The sequence below is a fragment of the Lepidochelys olivacea genome (assembly GCF_965140295.1).
Source record: "Lepidochelys olivacea isolate rLepOli2 genome assembly, chromosome: 7".
NCBI classification, from domain to species: domain Eukaryota; kingdom Metazoa; phylum Chordata; order Testudines; family Cheloniidae; genus Lepidochelys; species Lepidochelys olivacea.
Window position 1 is genome coordinate 45,388,788 of NC_140417.1, and position 20,058 is coordinate 45,408,845.

The 20,058-nt window shown below is 45.6% G+C and overlaps 2 protein-coding genes across 4 annotated transcripts in view; one reads left to right on the forward strand and one right to left on the reverse strand.

The window, feature by feature from the left end:
- The window catches only part of HEMK1 (HemK methyltransferase 1, mitochondrial release factors N(5)-glutamine), a 133,909-nt gene extending 125,910 nt beyond the window's left edge, over positions 1-7,999 (forward strand). The window contains exon 11 of the transcript XR_014712430.1: positions 7,503-7,999. The gene's annotated coding sequence lies outside the window, so the exon portion shown is untranslated. The remainder of the gene's footprint in view (positions 1-7,502) is intronic.
- A 76-nt stretch (positions 8,000-8,075) lies between these two features.
- Positions 8,076-18,504, reverse strand: CISH (cytokine inducible SH2 containing protein). 3 transcript variants are annotated; one of them, XM_084634782.1, is made up of 4 exons: positions 18,428-18,504; positions 17,529-17,647; positions 11,913-12,139; positions 8,076-11,384 (listed from the first exon to the last, which is right to left on the reverse strand). In XM_084634782.1, the coding sequence occupies exons 2-4, from the start codon at positions 17,573-17,575 to the stop codon at positions 10,882-10,884; spliced, it is 777 nt and encodes a 258-aa protein (XP_084490908.1). In that variant the 5' UTR covers positions 17,576-17,647; positions 18,428-18,504; the 3' UTR covers positions 8,076-10,881. The 3 variants fall into 3 exon arrangements, with proteins under 3 accessions (XP_084490908.1, XP_084490907.1, XP_084490909.1); XM_084634781.1 differs by lacking the exon at positions 18,428-18,504 and adding an exon at positions 18,293-18,406; XM_084634783.1 differs by lacking the exon at positions 18,428-18,504 and adding an exon at positions 18,042-18,261.
- Positions 18,505-20,058: the final 1,554 nt, after the last annotated feature.

A 20,058-nucleotide genomic window follows, 5' to 3' on the forward strand; every position in this document is an offset into this window, starting at 1 on the left:
TATCCAGTCCTAAGGTGATATATATCCGGTGAATATGAGGATAGTTCAAATCCCCCATTACTATTGCATTTTCTGCCTTTGTAGCCTTTCTAATTTTCTTGAGTCTTGTTTTGGGGTGGCTGAGAAGCATGGCTGTTGCTGTATCATTTCATTTCCTACACTGTGTTACCTGCTTTTACAAATGCTTTTACAAGATTTTTAAACATAATTTAGAAATAGGTTAAAGGAACGTAAAAATATGTGCGTAATAAGTAGATAGGACTACATTCAACCCCCGCATAATAGGTGCATCTTCCATTAAATTTGATGAGAATGTATGCAATTTGATTGGAATGGTAGCCCTGTTAGTCTGTATCCACAAAAACAACGAGGAGTCTGGTGGCACCTTGAAGACCAGTAGATTTATTTGGGCATAAGCTTTCGTGGGTAAAAAACCCACTTCTGCATCTGAAGAAGTGGGTTTTTTACCCACGAAAGCTTATGCCCAAATAAATCTGTTAATCTTTAAGGTGCTACTGGACTCCTCATCGTTTTGATGGGAATGTATTTACTTGAGGGCTGAATATAGTTCGTTTAGTTTTGCAGATTTCACAGGTAGGGATGCTTCAGGAAGAGCACCACCCAGTTCTGGTGGGTGCTCACCCACCAGCAGCTGCACCCAGAAAATTTCAACAGGTGAGAGGTTGTGCTGTGTGCCCTTCTTCACAGGCGTGTGGTGTGGTTCAGTGAACAGGGCACTTGCCAGGGACCCGTGAGCCCTGGGTCCTATCCCCTGCTCTGCCATAACCTGTTGGGTGCACTTGGGCAGACTGACTGCACCTCTCTTTGCCCTCTGTCTCTCTTGTCTGATTAGATCACCAGCTTTCTTAGGCAAGGCATGCCTCTCACTTTGTGTTTGTACAGCATTTTGCAACACCAGTGCCCCGGACTTGGCTGGAGACTTTAGGTGCTACTGCAAGACAAATAATAACAATGATAATTGTCTGGGGCAGAGCGATGGAGCAAGCGAGTTACCTGCATAGATGGAATCCTCTCTTAAAATGCCTGTGTTATAAAAAATGAAAATCACAGACATAAGGGACGCCTCCTGAATCACATCCATTTGTGCATACTGTCACAGAGCTTGCGCTGCTACAGACTCCAGCTTCTTCACCATAGTCAGGCACTTCAGGGCCTAGCACAGAAGGTCATTAGTAAAGGTCAGAGGGGCACCTTAAAGCACTGATAACAAAAGCCCAAAGTCCATGTGTCTGGTATATGTGCCAGTGATTGGAAACCGCACTGACCTAACCCAATCCTTTGTTGAGGTGGGACCGTTCCCTATATTATATCCTCCAGTGCTTTGCCCTGCCCTATTTTAAATTAGTCAAGTGACAGGGCTTTCCTAGGAACATTGGGATTGCTAGACTGGCTCAGACCCAAGGAGCACCTAGTCCACTGTCCTCCCTCTGACAGGGCCCTACACCAGATGCTACAGAGGAAGATGTCAGAACTCCATGGCAGCAGATGTGGAATAATCTTCCCCCACCCCCATCATGTAAGGTATCATCCAGATCTCTAGTAGTTAGAGATTGGTTTATGCCTTGCAGACTGAGGTTTAATTTCCCTTCCCAAATGTTTATTAACATTAGTGTAATTTTGGATATTCTTGTTATACATACAAATGTCTGATCCCTTTCATGGGTTTCCTCTGGAGATTATTTCACAGTCTAATGTACTTTAACATTAGGCAGATTTTTCTTTTATCCAGTGTAAATTTTCTTCTACCAGTGCCTCCCCTGACCAATAATGTAACCCATTTTGACTGTTAAAGCTGCAGTTAGTCTGTGGAATAAGCCTCATTCAGTTACGTGCACACACACACCCTTGCCAGTAATAGATGCTTTTAATCTAATTTTCTTCCTATTCCCAGCCTGTGTTTTTTCTTTAAGCCTTTTTTGCCTTACACCACAGGAGCCTTTGGCCTATTTGCTTTATTAGACGCATAGACTTTAATGCCAGAAGGGATTGTTATGATCATCTAGTTTGACCTCCTGCACATCACAGGCCACAGAACCTCACCAACTCCCTCCTGTAATAGATCCCTGACTTCTGGCTTAGTTACTGAAGTCCTCAACTCATGATTTAAAGTCGTCAAGTGACAGAGAATCCACCATTTACATTAGTTTAAACCCGCAAGTGACTCATGACCTCTGGCAATCTGACCCCAGGGAAAATACTTTCCCAACCCCAATATGGTGATCAGTTGGACCCTGAGCATGTGGCCAAGACCCTCCAGCCAGACACCTGGGAAAGAATTCTCTGTAGTAACTCAGAGCCCTCCCCACCTAGTGCTCCATCTCTGGCCGGTGGGGATATTGCTACAAGCAGTCACAGGTAAGCCACATGCCATCATAGGCAGTCCCATCATACCATCCCCTCCATAAACTTATCAAGCTCAGTCTTGAAGCCAGTTAGTTCCCGCCAATCCCCCACTGCTCCCCTGGGAAGGCTGTTCCAGAACTTCACTCCCCTGATGGTTACAAACCTTCATCTAATTTCAGGCCTAAACTTTCTGATGGCTAGTTTATATCCATTTTTTCTTGTGTCAGCATTGGCACTTAACATAAATAACTCCTCTCCCTCCTTGATCTTTATTCCTGTGATGTTTCTATAGAGAGCATCATATCTCCCCTCAGCCTTTGTTTTGTTAGGCTAAACAAGCCAAGCTCCTTGAATCTCCTCTCGTAAGCTAGGTTCTCCATTCCTCTGATCATCCTAGTAGTCCTTCTCTGCAAATGTTCCAGTCTGAATTCATCTTTCTTAAACACGGGAGACCAGAATTGCACAAGTATTCCAGATGAGGTTTCACCAGTGCCTTGTATAATGGTACTAACACTTCCCTGTCTCTACTGGAAATACCTTGCCTGATGTATCCTAGGATCGCATTTGCCTTTTTCACAGCCACATCACACCGGCAGCTCATAGTCGTCTTCTGATCAACCAATACAACCAGGTCTTTCTCCTCCTCTGTCTCTTCCAGCTGTTTTGCAACTTCACACCTACTCCCAATGGCCTCTTTCCTTGCCTAGCATGCAGCATGAGGGACAAGGTTTGTTGTCTTCCAGTATAGTTCTGAGTGGAGAATCCACGTGAGGCTCAAGTGAGGTTAACCATGATGTTCCACAGTGACTGAGAGTATGTTTTGAGCCTCCTTTCATTCCCGCTCCCCAACACTCAAGTGCACTTGGAAAAAAGGTGTGGGACTGGGGTGTGGGTGGAGAATGGATGTGTCTGAGAAAAAATGGGTTTGAGCAGGATCCTCAGCATATTATCAAGACCTTTAGCTCCTGTCAGGGTTCCTTCCCACTCTGAACTCTAGGGTACAGATGTGGGGACCCACATGAAAGACCCCCTAAGCTTATTCTTACCAGCTTAGGTTAAAAACTTACCCAGGGTACAAACTTTGCCTTGGCCTTGAACAGTATGCTGCCACCACCAAGCATTTTAAACAAAGAACAGGGAAAGAGACCACTTGGAGACGTCTTCCCCCAAAATATTCCCCCAAGCCCTACACACCCTCTTTCCTGGGGAGGCTTGAGAATAATATCCTAACCAATTTGTTACAAAATCATCAAAGACCCAAACCCCTGGATCTTGGAACAATGGAAAAATCAGTCAGGTTCTTAGAAGAAGGATTTTATTAAAAAAAAAAAAAGGTAAAAATCATCTCTGTAAAATCAGGATGGAAAATACTTTATAAGGTATTCAGATTCAAAACACAGAGGATCCCCCTCTGGGCAAAACCTTAAAGTTACAGAAAACAGGAATAAACCTCCCTCTTTCCCTTTTCCTCTTTTCAGGGAAAATTCACATGAAACAAAAGATAAACTAATCCGCCTTGCCTGGCTTACCTATACTGGTTGCAATATTGGAGACTTGGATTAGGATGGGTTGGAGAAGATGGATTTCTGTCTGGCCTCTCTCAGTCCCAGAGAGAACAACCAAGTAAACAAAGAGCACAAACAAAAAAGCCTCCCCCCCCCCACACACAAAGATTTGAAAGTATCTTGTCCCCTTATTGGTCCTTTGGGTCAGGTGCCAGCCAGGTTAGCTGAGCTTCTTAACCCTTTACAGGTAACAGGATGTTGCCTCTGGCCAGGAGGGATTTTATAGCACTGTGTACAGAAAGGTGGGTACCCTTCCCTTTATAGTTATGACAGCTCCATCACCCCATTTTCTGGTATCCTGCTATGGGGGGAAAGTTACTTGGTGCAGGACAGCAGCATCAGGTTGCCCTGCTCTCCCTGTGCTGCAAATCGCATTCTGTCTGGCTCTTATACATGAAACACTGTGCTGCTGCTAATCTAACAAACCAAGAGGTGCCCAGGTGCTCTGCAGAATGGCAGGGCATACTCTGGGAATGTAGCCCTGGGAATGAAGCACTGGCAAAGAGCTGCGATGGGAAGGCTCCATTCCCTGGATAATTACACATTCAGGAAGATTTGATCTTATTTTTTTATTATCTCTCATTTTTCTCTCTTGGCTGGTTCCTCTAATTATGGGCTGCCAAGTTTAATGGTTTTAAAAATTTCCCACCTGTGGAGCTAGGGGCAGGGCTTGTTAAAGGTGATGCATAAAATGTTTTAACTTTGCAATTAGGAATGGGGATGAGATGCAAAATTCTGATCTGCATCCAAAGCTGTGGGTTGTTCAGACCATCTCTACTTTCTGTTCCCCTCCCACATATTCCAGTCTCTTGGACAGCAGGTGAGGTGGGGGAGGGAGACATTAATGGTGGTACCATCCATTGTATATGCGCCAGTGATCGCTAAGGAGATATTGGAAGCTGCAGATAGACAGGCTTTCCACGGACTTGACCATTAGTAAATTGCTGGGCCGAGTGGAAGAAGTGGAAGAACTGTATGTGGAGTATCCAGTTATTTTGCTTTTTGAGTCTCCATTTCCTCTGATAACTGGTGAAAATAGCAATGGTCGGTGGCCCAGAAATGCAGTGTAACAGGCCAGCAGGGTTTGCTAGAAACATCCCACCGCATCTGTGGGTGTTGGTTCTGCCTCAAAAGGGTTAAGTGGATTGTGGTGATTCATTGAGAGTTTTGCTGACTAATTAACCCATTTGATTATAAGGGACTGCGTCTTCAGAGAGACGATCCTAGGCATGGGCTGAGCAGTCCAGGGGAAGGAACCCTTGAGCAGCGAAACCCAGAAAGAAGGTTGAAACTAAACCACGTTAATGTATAATTGGTTCCCTGGTTAATAATAAAGCTAAGCCCCAGGAGAAGGGGTGAGATTTCCCTGTGTTTGAGAGCAGGGTGGGAAAGATGTCTGCTCACACATACACACGCTGTCTGCTCAGAAGGGTGATTTCTTAAGGCATGAAGTGAGACCATAGGAGCTAGTGTGGAACACACTTTACCTGCTTATTTCATTTTGAAGCACTGCAGGGTATCTCTGTAGCACATTTTCATGGTTTGGAGGATCTGTCACATATCCTTCCAGCCTGCTTAGAGATCTGCTTCAAACACTCTGTGTGCATCTGTATGCATCTCGCCAGAAATAATATGCATGCAGAAAAGAATACCATACGCTGGCCCGGCAGCAATGATACTTAGCACACTACATAAGCATCCCAGGGAGAGATATTAAAGCAGCACTTTTCATGATGTTATAATTAAAGCGCTGTCTGGGTTTTCATTCACACCCCTATTTTCAGAGATGTATAACGCAGCTGTAAAAATAAATTAAATCTGGGTCAAAACTTGGCACCTGGGCTCTCAGAGCATGAACACATTTTCCTTGGCAAAATGTCCTGAAGTTGCAGGAGTAGGAAATAATAATTACAGTAACATAAGGCGTCAGTAAAACCACCTGTGAGCAAAACCACCCATGACTACCTTTGTGTGTTAGTGGGTCATATGCATACCCCAGATGACCTACCTCCAACTTCAAGGGGTTGCAGACCTGTAAATGAGGGAAGAATTTGACTTCAGGGTATTTAAAATTATATTCAAGTAATTTCTTAGCGCTTTTCTTCTTTCTTTTTAATGCTCTCCATTGTTTGCAAATATTTTTTCCAAGTCTGGTCACAACTTCCCTCTTGATTTTATTTTTCCATTTGACTTGCCTTGATTTCACCACCCCTCCATCCCTCCAATGGAACCAATAGAGACATGTCTGTTTGTGTTTAACAACTTCAGCTTGAGCAGCAGCATTATCCTGCCCGCATATCCTCGGTGTGCAGTGGAAGTCTCCTCATGCGTGTGGTACTGGCAGGAGTGTTCGTTAGTGAATGACCGTTCCAGGGCCAGTGTAGCGAGAACAAAGTGTGGATTTTGGGGGGCCCCATGAAAACAGAAGATAATATTCTTGGCTTTCAGACAGTGGATTTTAAAAAGAAAAAAAATCCCAGATTGGGATCCAAATTCTACTCCCTTACACAGGGGTGAATCTGGAGTACAGTAGAACCTCAGAGTTATGAGCCCCAGAGTTACGAACTGACCAGTCAACCACACACCTCATTTGGAACCACAAGTACACAATCAGGCAGCAGCAAAGACCAAAAAAAAAAGTTTTAAAAAATACAAATACCGTACAGTACTGCATTAAACGTAAACTACTAAAAAAAAAAGAAAAAGGGAAAGCAGCATGTTTCTTCTACATAGTAGAGTTTCAAAGCTGTATTAAGTTAATGTTCAGTAGTAAACTTTTGAAAGAACAACCCTAACGTTTTGTCAGAGTTATGAACAACCTCCATTCTGAGGTGTTGCGAGGTTCTACTGCAACTCCATTTAAGTGCATGCAGCTATTCCAGATCAGTATCAATGTAACTGAGAGCAGAGTTTTATCCTTGGGGCCTGTGGTGGGGCAGGTCCCCACCCTCATCAGGAAGGAGTTAAAGAGCTCCTCTGGGCACAGTCAGCCTCAGCCCGGCATGCCTGTGAAGCCTGTCAAGCCTGGAGATGGGCAGGTCCTGAAGTGTATGTGTGCACTGCAGCTGGAAGATGTGATTCCCAGCAGAGGCAGTCAGATGTGTGCCATTTCAGCTCAAGGTAGTGCACTGAGAAGAGCAGTGTGGACATTGTGGTAAGGGCTGTGGCTCAGGATAGATAACCCAAGCCTGGCCAGCTTCCTGGGTCCAAGCCTGGGCAGCTAGCCTGAGCCAACACTCGCACTGCAACATCCCCACTGCTATTTTTAGTGAGCTAGCATGAGTCTGTTTACCCATGCTGGGAACGACACCACACAGCTGCAATGTAGACATACCCTAAAAGGAAGGATCCCTGCTTGGTGCAGGGTAGCTCTCTGGAGCAGGACTGCAAGTCAGAGCTCCCCCTGCCACTGGAATCATGGGTTGCTGACCAGGGAAACGCCTTGAGAGTATTGGCTACCCAGGCCCTCTCAGAAAGAAGAAGAGCTGGTACTTTTTCTTTTCTCTTTGGCTTCCCTAAGAGCTTCTCTGTGGGCTGCGAAAGCATGACGACTTTTTGTTTGGATTACTTTAGGTCTCCATGCAAGGGAGCAGAGACCCTGAACAGCATGGCCAGAGGACTATGCCCCAGACTCCAGTACAGAAGAGGAGCCTACCATCTCCCCAAGGGAGTGCTAGAGGTGTATAGCCTACAGTAGGGCCAAATTCAAAACTGGTGTAAAAAGGTGCACTTCAAAAGACTTCTAGTTGCATTGCACCTACTCACACCCAGATTTTAGACTCTGGAGGGTTTTCTCTCCCAGGTACTAGCAATATTAAGATGGGTCAGACGCTTTCATAAACTATTTGAGAGTGTTCCTTCCATCCCTGGCAACTGGAGACCTGTGATTTTGCTGCCCGTAACTATTGTGTATGGAGTGGCAATCAGATTCCTATTCACCTTGTGATGTTCAAATCAGAATTTTCTAAAACTCTGAACTCTCCTGATAACTACAAAATAAAAACTTGGGTTTGTGTGTATTTGGCAGGACAGGGAGGCTGGCTAAGAGCTTGTTCCGTGTTCTCAGACTCGGTTTTTGAAAAGATTAAATGAAGAGTCACTGTTTGATGATCCTACTTGGATATGACCACAGAGTTTTAGATTGAATGGCTTTAAAATATCAGACTTTTATTTAAAATCCAGGTCAAATGATTTAAAAAAAACTGTTTCAAGGCTAGAAGAAAGTGACTTTTTGGAGTCTATGTATATTATTATTTATATTACAATAGAACTCAGAGGCCCCATGTGCTAGGTGCTGTACAAATATCACAGAGAGCACCCTTGCCCATAAAAGCTTACAGCCTCCAGTTGTCCCTGTGCATCCACTCACTTTCAGATGGACCAAGCATGCCACATTGTTACCCTCTTCTCCCACCCACTCTGCCTACCCAGGAGCTCTTTGGGCAAGAGCTCCGAAACCTGCAGGCTCGATTCCCGCACCAGCCCCACAAAGGAAAAAGGTCAGCTGTTGGGCCACAGCTGAACGGGAGTCACCAGTGGATGGTTCAGAAAGCAGAACCACCTACCCGCTCCCTATGCACATTACTGTAGTGACTGGGTCTCTCCCAGAGAGCTGCCACATATGCAGCTCAGCTTGGCAAGTCATACGGGTTTCCCAAGATCATTATTGTGAGTTCCATAGCTGGAGTTTCCCAATCTCCAGCCCCCCCACCCCCACCTCCACCCAGCGGACAGATGAGCTTGTCTAAAAGGAAGCCTTGTTCAGTGGTCTTATGGGTTTTTTTTAAATGTATTTTCTATTTGTTTTTTAATTTTCTATTCTCATTTGGTTGACTTTCCAAAGCCTCTGCGTGGGGGCAGAGGTGCAGTAACAGAGAAACCTGACCTCACACATGCATGCTGTCAATCATCAAAGTATGGAAAACAAAGCCAGCAATACTACCAGTGTGTAAAATGTGACAAGAAATGAGCGTTGACTAAATACACTGGGCCGTGTTGCCCCTTAGGCAGGATGCTCCTATCTAGTGGAGAGGAAACTCCACTGGTTTCCTTCAGACTATTATCCCCTGGGGTGTTGTCCTATCTCTTCCTCCCCTTCCACCTCTGTGAACAAGCTGGGATTTCTCTCCCCAAATACACCCAGCCCTGGGACCTCTGTAGGCCAGGGCCTACTGCCTGCTAAAGTCCTAAGGGTTCAGAGGTGAGGGAAGATGCTGTGGAGAGGAGCAGCCCCCCTAGACCCATGTGTCCCTTTCCCAGCTGCATCTTCCTCAAACACACACCCCACCCCCACAGCCCTGTGGACTGGTCTCCATGAGGTTGGGCAAGTGGTAGGAGATAACGATGGTTCCGAGGAGGCAGTCTTCCCCCTTCCATGCTCATTTCTGTGCAGAATCCACTCACTCTGTGCCCCCTCCTTCTGCGGGGGATGATATGGCCCTTTGTGACCGATTTGCTGCATGGGGGCGGAGGCAGAGGGCTGGGGGTAATAGCTTCATTTTAGAATGCAAGGGTCACAAGACATTGATCAAAGATTCCACAGATAGAGGTCTGGGGGAGGGCGAAGGCAGGGCTGTAGGGTGTGGATACTGGCAAAGGGAGGAAGCTCAATTGCTGTTTCTATTATGGGATGCAAAAGCAATACTGGCATCAGTTAAATTAAGTCTCTTTCAAGTGAGAAGGTGCTACCAGCAAATTAAACAGGGGGTAAAAAAATCATACACAGCTCTGATTGAAGCTGCCTGGTGGTGGTTGGCTAGTTATTTAGTGCTGAATGGGGAAGAGGGGCTGGTTATTTGGCAGCATGGTGATGATGGAGCAGGGACAGGTTTTTTTTTCCCCTGTGCCACTGAAAGAATAAATAAATAAATAACTTCAAACCATGTGTCATCAGTGCAGCTCAGCAGAGCCAGCTTTGAGCAGGGCCAGGATGCCACCACCCTTCTCCCTGCTTCACCAAGGCAAGGGCAGTGCCAAGAGATTGACACTGATGGGAAGAAAACACAAGTCATGCAGGATAGATGCTCACAACCCCCAATGCCTGAAGATAATCAGCTGGGGACTTGGGTTGCCAAGGACTTGATTTAAAAGTGTTACTTGGAACTTCCTTTTGAAATGGGAAATAGGATGGGGGTGGGGAGGGGAACAGAGTGGGGCCTCCTTGTCCCAAACTCAATATCCAGAACCTGTGAACTTGCAGGGGAGAGGTGTTTTTGTCCAAAAATTCTTCCAACCTTGGGCCATCTTCCAACCGTGGTGATATCCCAGTGAAATATATAGATGCCTGCCATACATACACTCTGAGGTCACAGCATTTCCAGTTTGTGAAGAAAGGAAATAGACCATATGTTTCAGAGATAGGGCCCAGGTGCCAAAGTTTGGATCCAGACTTTCATCTGAATCTCAGTTTCCCCCATGCTTCCAGGGGTGTTTGGATGTGGAATGTAGAGTGGCTTACTACAAAGACAGGGTCAAAGAGGTGACACTCAAATCCAGATCCAAACTGCCCTGGAGTTTTGGGTTTGGTCTGGGTTGGGATCCTTTATTCCAGCCCAGGTCCATCCCTAATTCCTTGAAAGGAAAAGAAACAAAAACAATGGACTAAAAGGTGCCTTAAAGTATCAGGAGAGAGGCTAACAAGGAAATAAATAGTGATAAGAACAATGGTAATACTCCTAATGTCACGGCAGCTCTGAAATTCAAGTAGTGTGCATGTATCAAGAGCACTTCCTTCAAGCCTCTGAGGCTCGGAGGTCGGATTGTGTCCCACAGTTCACTGGTACAACCAGGCCCCTCCCTGGTGTAGGCATGGAATTGGGGGAGGGGAGAGAAAAAGTGGATGCAGTCACTGCTGATGACCATGTCTTTACTGTACCCCCTTGATGCCATGCTTCAGCAAGATAAAAAGACATCAAGATTCTAGTCTGTTGGTCAGAGGCCCATCAGCTGCACCTCAGAGCTGGAAGGGATATTGCTTCAAATAGTACCCCATCCTCCTGGGCAGTGGCAGCTGGTCCACCTCCACTGTTGACTTGTTGATCTGTAGCCGGCACAGGTGCTGTAGGCTGGGGACACTGTCCTTGCGGCTGAGCGGCCGTATCAGCTTCAAGTGCACTGCCGCAGCCACCATCTCCTTTTGCACGGGGGACAGGGGCGAGGGCGGTGGATAGGGGGCCTCATTCTTATTCTCCACTGTGCAGGACATGACATAGTGCTGGATAAGGCTGACCACATCTGGGAAGGCCAGGATGCGGGGTTTAGACAGGCAGTTCGAGTCGAGCCGGAACTTGCTGTCGGCATATTCAATGCGCACGTTGGTGGGACCCCGGTTGGTCTTGACAGAGAGCGTGAACAGGTAGCTGGGGTGGGTGCTGTCCCGTACCAGGAAGGTACCCTCAGGCATCTTCTGAAGATGCTGCTTGGCCTCGCTGGCTGTGATAGATCCCCAATACCAGCCTGGAAAGGAATCACAGAAAGAGAGTTCATTTAGAAAGAAAGAAAGGTCACTAGACTGAAAACACAGGCTGCTCATAACAGGGAGGCAGGAGCAGGCTTTATGGGAAATACAGTAGAGATGGCATAGTCAAGCTCTGCAGGGTTTCCAGCTTATGTTTTTCATCAGTGTGCTCAGGCTGGAGGAGGGGAGGCCATGCTGCAGTGTTTGGGGCTTACAGAGACAGAGGAGCCAGTTCCTCTTTCTGTCAATGGAGAAATTAAAGGGCAAAGCTCCCATGTATGCTAGTGGTGGGCTACTTTGTGATATAAACACTGGCTGTGTGGTGGCTGAGACCGGGACCACTCATTGCTCCGATAAGTTTCCGCTGTAACAGTTTCTGGGGCAAGACACATACAGCAGACCAACCTTAGTGCCCAGCAACCTTCCTAGGAAAGGAGTTTCTTATTGGAGGTGGCTCACAGAGAGTTCTTCCCCACACCCTGTGGCCTCCTCACCCAGTAACCTCATGCTGGTTGGTAGAAACTTACCGGATTCTCGCAGGTAGGAGAAGGTTTTTGCAATGCATAGCAGGTCTTCTTCAGGATCTCGCATCTGAGGCAGGTTATTCTCAGGAGCAGGTGCCATGAAGGCAGGAGCAGATTCTCCTTGGAAGACCGTAACGGAGCGAGGTTGCATGATCTGCTCTGACAAATCCACTGCAATGCCTCTGAGCGACTGTCTCCTGATCTTCTCCTCTGCGAGCAAAGGATGGGGTCTGAAACAAAGGACACATTGTATGATTTTTAGCTTGCCTTGCCTAGGGCTGCATTATCAGCTCAGATTCTGCTATGCGTGCTACAGCACGTGTTCTGTAAACAGATCCTCACTATGCTTATGTATCCAACAGAAGTAGAAAAGGGAAAAAACAAACATCACAGAGCTAAAGATGAGCCCCTCGATGCAGGGAGGGATGGGTGGCTTTTTCCACCTTGGGAGGAACACTAGTTCAAACACTACCTTGAAACTCCACACCAAGAGCCTGACATTCCTCTAATCCAGTGGTTCTCAACCAGGGGTACGCATATCTCTGAGGGGTATGCAGAGTCTTCCAGGGGGTACATCAACTCATCTAGATATTTGCCTAGTTTTACACCAGGCTACATAAAAAGCACTAGCGAAGTCAGTACAAACTAAAATTTCATACAGACAACGGCTTGTTTATACTGCTCTATATACTGTACACTGAAATGTAAGTGCAATATTTATATTCCAATTGATTTATTTCATAATTATATGGTAAAAATGAGAAAGTCAGCAATTTTTCCGTAATAGTGTGCTGTGATACTTTGGCATTTTTATGTCTGATTTTGTAAGCAAGTAGTTTTTAAGTGAGATGAAACTTCGGGGTACGCAAGACAAATCAGACTCCTGAAAGGGGTACAGTAGTCTGGAACGGTTGAGAGACACTGCTCTAATATATAGGATACTGCATTTTTAATAAGGCTGTGGGGAGGAGATACAGATAGGGTTCCTGATGACATGCAGTGGGCCTGATTCTGTTTCACTGGTGTAAACTTCACTGGAGTTACTACAGATTTATGACAGTGTATCTGAAAGAAGAATCAGCTCCTTCATGTTATCCTCCTGTCACTGCAGGTTGGCCTGATCTTGTTATGCCTGTTAGAAGCTAAGCGTGTGCTGATCTTGAAATGCCATCACAGAGGAATAACTAGCCAGTCCCTGGCATCAAATGGCATGAAGGAAACTTAGTGTAAAGTGTAACCACCCAACCCCTGGCATATTTATCATGGTAGAAGGGTTCCAACAATGTAGTGCCATGGTGAGCATTGTTCAGTGTGGTTATAAATCTTCAAAGGGAGCAGTATTGTAGCCTTCTAGCAACTAGCTGTAATGTGTCCCATTGCCCTGTGGTCAGTCCTTCTCTGTACCATGGGGAATGCTAAAAGAAGGTGTGACCTGTGGTGAGAGTACAGGATGATGGAGTGTGACGAGGGAGCTCCCATTCCCAGTCAGACTTCTAAGTCTGAGGAATCAGCCCAGAGTTTTCACTGCCAAGGGAATGTACAAAGCTGCGTGTCCTGCAGGAGTCTGAAAATAAGCAGCACGTGTCTCGGTGCTCTAGGTGGGCAGCACCCCACATGCATTGCTCCTGCATGTGAAAATCCTACAGAGCTGGCAAGAATGAAATGCAAAATTAAAGGAAAGAGAACAAAAAGAGAGCAGCTGATAGGAGGGTCTGATTGGGCCTGGCTTGGGCCTTCCATCTTCTGGCACTCTTCACCCTCACTCAACCCTGTGCCACAGCATATCTCAAATGTTTATCTCTACTGCACCTGGCACCAAGGTGACCTCTCTAGGGTAAAAAAATATAAGGTAAATGTGTTCCCAGGGAAATGCAATACAATCCCCAACTTGAGACCTAGGGACTGTCTGAAGCTAATGGAGATTAAAAAGGCAGCTGCAGCATTCTCTCACGTCATAGGAAAAAGAGGGCGAGAGAGGACGGATGTCCCTGGCGTTTCTCCTCCAATCTTATCAACTTTGTCCTTTGTATAGACAGTGACATTTAATGGGCACACAAATGTGGATGAGGCAGGGGATAAGGTTACAGACTGATCTTCCCCACCCTACCTTGACTTGGCCCACTCCTCTCTCCAGCCCTCTCACCCTGCTGTATCCCAATTGTGGGACAAAGACCCAAAAAGAGAGACATATGAAGAACAATAGCATGGAGGGGATTGAAGGGGAGCTTTTCCTTTAAGAGAGAGAGCAAGCTGCAGTCAGAGTTTCATGGTTCTGCATTTCAAATGTAGCTACGTAGAGAGTTTTTATGGGGCCATAGGTAAATCTGGCTCTAAAGTGAGGGACGCACAGTATTCTCAAACAATGAAGGGCAGTCAAGGAGGACACACTGATCCCACAAAATCAAATGCTCCACAGACTTTCAGAAGAGACTGTTGTGAGTTAAAACATCAGCCAAATACATCCCTGGTCTTCTTCAGCCAATCCCTACTTTAGAAAAAACAAGATATGACATGCATGGACTTTGAATCCTGCCTATTAATTTCTATCCTAGAAGACCTCACCTGCTAAATCTTTGTTCTAGCCCCTAGTCTTCACCAGTATTCTCTGATAACTAGTGTACAAAGCGTTTCTCTGTGGCTCTTGTCTTGCAGGCAATGGCTCTGGATAAGATTCCCTTCCATGGTAGCACTGTCATGAAGGAAGCCCAGGCACTTTCTCCAAGGAGAGTCTCACCTGGGTATTATTCAGTAGCTTTTGGGCACTGCCTGTACTCTTTCAAAAAGAAAGAGTACAGGCCTGATCCTCCACTGCCTTGCACCTTGTGTAATCACTGTGCAAAGTGGGTGTCAAATGCTTACTCTCAGTGGAGGATTCAAATTTGGTAGCTTTCAACACCAGCAGTTTGTGTTGCACAGGTATAAATGACTGCACAAGGTGAAAAGTAAGGGAGAAGGAGTCCCATAGTGCACAGGCCCCATTCCCAGCTCGAGAACAATAACACTGCAGCTTGGATTCCAAAATTGAGCTTGCTTCTTCTTGGAAATGTTTCTGCTATGCCCACAGGCAAAGTCTTGTGTTTAAAGAAATGTTTTCTTGTTGCTAGCATGAGAACCATTTTGCTTTTTAGACACCTGATTTGGGAAAGGGATTAAGATTTGTCTGAGGGAGATGGAGAGATCAGGAAGCGGTTTTGAATGGAATCTTTAGACAATCACTAGGAACCTTAACTGATCATTTATTTGAAAGTTCTGCTCCTGCTTTCACTATGCTGCTTCTGTATCTTCCATTTGTCTCGTGGAATGCTGTCTCTGAACCTCCAGGACCCATCTTGAAGCCACCCTGGGGAGGCCCTTTCACTAAAGGAAGCTGTGAATCCCTTCACTTTTCACTTCAGAGATGTAGAAAGGGCTCAAATCTTTAAACTCTATGTACAATCACAGGTGCTGGAACTAGGAGTGCGGGAGGTGCTGGCGTACCCTCTGGCTTGAAGTGGTTTCCATTATATCCAGGGTTTACAGTTTGGTTCAATAGCTCTCAGCACCCCTACTATAAAAATTGTTCCAGCACCCCTGTGTACAGTCCCCTCTCTGTAGTCACAAGGGCTCTTGTGAAGTGGGGCCAGTGTGGTTCGGAGAAAGATGAGTTCACCTACAGTGCTCATCCTCTGGCTCCCATATGCTCCCTGACTATCCTGCCACCTAAAACCCGTGGAGCCCAAACCCCCATGCATTTCCAGAGGGGGTTCTTCCACAATATCCAGGGAAAGGCCACAGGGGATGCTGCATGGATTGTGCTCCCCTGTCCCCTCCCATACATATAAAAAGCCTGGGGTGACACAACCTCTAGTGACCACAGTGCAGTGAAAGAAAGTTTCAAAATCCATGTGTGGCAGGAACGTGGACCCATTAATGGAGTCTAATAAATGATGAATCAAAGGTGGCTGAGCTACTAAACAAGACAAAAAGAAAAGAGGTCAAGGATCAGGAATGAACAGAATACACTGTGACTACAGCCGCTATTATGAACCAGATAAAGAATTATGTGGAAGAAACTGTATTTATAAAAATCAGCAGGTCCAGTTGATATGCATCTTTTTGTCCTAAAAGTAGCAGCAAACAAACTTTTTCTGACACCTCGAGAAAAGCCCTGGAGAACGGAGAAGATACAAGAGCGCAGACACAAACGGTACCAATTAGAGTGATCTTTGCCATTCCCTCGGTGATAAGTCAAACTTCATAATAACACACATAGTGAAACAGTACAGGAAGAAGGGTCCAGTCCTACACTCCTTATATTGGCAAACTCCCATCAACTCCCACAGGACTTTTGCCTGAGTAAGAAGGGCAGGATTGGGTCCAAAATGCATACAATTTTAGAGGACAATGGAACTTGGAGCAATAAACAAGCAGCTTTATAAAGACAAACAGTGGACAAACCTCCCCCATTTGAATGAAATACAGGTTATTAATGGATGATAGATACGCTGTAGATATGATATATTTGCACTTCAGTAAAGCATATGATAGTGTCCTGCAAAGCTTAACCTGAAAAATTAATTTCAAGCAGCTTGACTATGAGCACTGTCATGTGGGCTGAAAACATGGGAGAAATCAAGCAAAGGAAGACATAGGTTGAGCAGCAGGAAAATATTTGTAATAGTGAGCTCTATGAGACATTGGAGGCTCTTTGGGGAAGTGGTGGAAATCCCCACACTTGAGTCACTTAAAAGTAGACAGAGCAGAAGTATAACACTGTGAGGAAAATCTTCTAGTGGCACACAGGATGGTTAAAATGACATCATGGCCAGACATTAATGAAGGTAGGAGCTTGCAAATATTTCCAAGTGCACAAATGCCTGATATATTCATGCAGATCAGGTACGTACATATGTAGATGACCCATTTAGTGCCTAACTGGCCATGTGAGCATGCAAATGCCAATATGCATGCTCCAGCCAGGGGTACTTACATGATAAAATTAGGCATGCACAAGAATTTATTTGCACCTTATTGGCTATCTGGGGCACTAGGGCTTTTCCCCATCTTAAATTTTTATAATGCACTGTATGTATACACATGTATGTGTACACACACACACACACACACACACTCTTGTATAGAAAAGCTATCCAAGAAGAAATATGCATTCATTCTATATATTCATTTAGAATTAGACAAGGACAGTTTAAAAAAAATCCTGAAAAGCTTTTAAGGTAGTAAGTAGTTCGTTTCTATGGAGAAATCGGATAGCTCCTATTATTCTGTGCTTCTGTCCTCTGTAGTTTTACATATGATACATTGTATAGCATAGTCAGAATTTTCCCCTAGCTAATGTTTACCCTGTAAGGACCTTGAGTGCCATGTGATTTCTCAGCTATAGAGAGAGCATGGATATCAGGGTGTCCGTTCATGCCCTTCTTGGACAAAAGATATAAAAAACCAGAAACACAAGACACTCACATGTACTGAGGGCCAGATACTCAGCTGGTGCAAAACAGCATAGCCCCATTAACTTGAATAGACCTACGCCAGTTTATACCAGCTGAGGATCTGCCCCAGAGTCTGTTATTGACAATTCTCAAATCAAACGTTTAAAATGAAGGCTGCGAGGAATCTTACCCCTGAACACAGAGGATCATGTCACTCCAGGACCAGGAAAAACGCATTAAGTCTTCAATAGGATGGGAAAAGGGTCTTCCCCCTTTCCTTGCCTTCTTCTTCTTTGTTCCCTAGAGGAGCTAGGACAAGTCTTTAGTTAGGAATTCACAGGAAGAAAAGACTGGACTGCTCCCAACAAACCTCTCCCACGGCACTCTGGAGTTCACACACCGGGAGAAGCCAAGCAGAAAGCAAATCAGGCTGCCCAGAGAAAGACTTTACTGATTTTTCAGCAACTTTAGCTAGGAAAATATGCGCAGTCTTGGTACTGTTGAAGATAAGAAAATATATTCTTGCTCTGATTAAAAAGAAAAACAAATTAAAATGACCAGAGAAAAGGAAAAACGATTTTAAAAGAAGGAATGAAATCTCCTTCAGAACGACCTTTCAAGTCAGGATAAAGCTCCTCCGAAATAACAATAAATATCAATAAATAATCTCCCTGAATGTAGAACTGGGAGAGCTGCAACCTACTTGAACGCTGGCTCCAGGAGTAATGAAGCTCTGGAAAAAAACACAACTAAGTAATCTTTTGTTTGCCCCTTTTAATCTGTTCCAGGAAGTGACGGATTCCTGGAATTGTATTGTATTCACATCACTGTTCTGACATTAAAAAACAAAAAGTATAAATAGACGTGTCCATAATGGACATCTTGATGTCAGCACTGCACTCCAGAGAATTGGGGGGGGGGGGGGGAGGGAAGGGAAGAGCCTCCAAAATATACCAAAATCCCCAAGGAAAAAGGCAGGATCAGGTCAGATTGGTCATCTCCTTCCAGGGACCCAGCTGAAAAGTTGTAAATTGTTTTCTGTTTTATAAAGCATTTGGCTGCTGTCCCTCTATGTGTTCAAAGAAATACCTTTGATAGATTTCCAAGAACTTTCCAGGAAAGCAGGGCTGGACCATAGAGCTCTGCCAATCAGAGCAAACCGAGGCTGGGCTGGACCTCAGAGTTCTGCCAATCAGAGGCGAATGAGGCTGGGCTGACGCTGGAAGCTGCAATGAGCCCAGCCCCACAGTCACAGAGAAACGCACGCACACAGTAGAAAAGAGGGAGGGAAATGCAGGCAGCAGTTACAATCACCAGGGGCCCTTTATTCTCTGGAGTGCATATGACTAGGAAAAAGCGAGATTAGAAACCTCGCTGACCATTCCCAGATGGCTATGTAAAAACAGAGAGTTGCTGTAAGGCACCCCCTGCTGCAAATATCAGCAAGTAACCTCCTTGTTAGGCTGATATGTACCACAAGGCTGTGATCAAGAAATTTCCCCTCCTCTAGTTTTAACTTGAAGCATCAACCTTGCCAATACCCCCGCTTTCTCATAAAAACAAACAATCTTTCCATTTCCTCACCAACCTGGCAGTGTCTGGCCAGACAGGCTGAGATTTCAACACTGAGATTCATGTTTTCCAAGTGGATTTGGTGAAGGTGAAAGGTGCTGAGTTGACAGCCCCAGAGATAATTCCTCTTTAATTCACAACACAAGGACAGCAGGGGCAACAGCTGAGCAAACGCCTTCTAAGGAATATAGAAGGTAAGACTGGAAGGAACTTCCTGGGTCATTGAGTCCAGTTCCTGCTATTGCAGGCAAGCCCATCCTATAATCCTATTAATAAATTTATCATGTTCCCTCTTCAAACTAGTTAGTTTGTTTGCCCCCATTCCTCCTACTGGGATGCTGTTCCAGACCCTCACTCCTCTGATGGTTAGAAACCTTTTTCTGTTTTCCACTTAGATTTATTAATGGATAAATGAATAAATTCAATACCACCCAGGCCAATGCATCTCAGCCACTGACCTGTGGGGACCACCTTAAGGGATAAGACAGTAAGCAGGTCGAGCTCTAGAGCAGTGGTCAAACTCTTTACCTCACACTCCCCTTTACTCCTGTCCGTGCCCCTCCCGGCCGCTCTGGTTGAGGGGTGGGTGATGCAGACAGGAGTAAGGGGGCCAAGGCTGGGGCCACAGCTGAGGGTGGAAGAGGGGGCATAGCCTCAGACATGGGCTGAGGCCAGGGCCAGGACCAGAGTTGGGTGGTGCTCCCTTCCCACCCCCCTGTAAGGGCTGGCCTGGCCCCAGCCACACCTCCCCCCCAAAAATGTTCTTCCATGCCCCGCTAGGAGAGTGTGCCCCATAGTTTGGGGACCTCTGCTCTAGAGAAATTGAATCCTTGGAACCTCCACTGTGACTGTCTACAAGAGTGCCATTGAAGAGTCTCTTATAGTCAGAAAGACAGCTGAACACTAGACATTGGGCTGTATAGGGTGGCCAAGTGCCCTCGTAACCTGGGAATTTCCTAGTCTTTGAAGGCCATCCTAGCCTCCGGGTAAGGTTTATAAAACCAGTGATTCCCCCTACCTTCAGAGACACTTTTAATGTAGCCATGTGGCCTCAGGAAAAGGGAAGAGGGAAGAAAACAGAGCAGGTCCCCTACAAGCTGCCAAAAAATTCCATTTGCATCTTCCTGACTTTCCAGGTAGTAGTCTCT

What these genes read in the sequence shown, in the direction of transcription:
- CISH (XM_084634782.1), bottom strand. Translation starts at nt 17,575, where the DNA reads ATGCGTTTTTCCTGGTCCTGGAGTGACATGATCCTCTGTGTTCAGGG. An exon ending in ATGATCCTCTGTGTTCAGGG is followed by an intron (nt 12,140 to 17,528) that starts GTAAGATTCCTC and finishes CCTTTGTTTCAG; the next exon opens with ACCCCATCCTTTGCTCGCAG. An exon ending in CTCCTACCTGCGAGAATCCG is followed by an intron (nt 11,385 to 11,912) that starts GTAAGTTTCTAC and finishes ATTCCTTTCCAG; the next exon opens with GCTGGTATTGGGGATCTATC.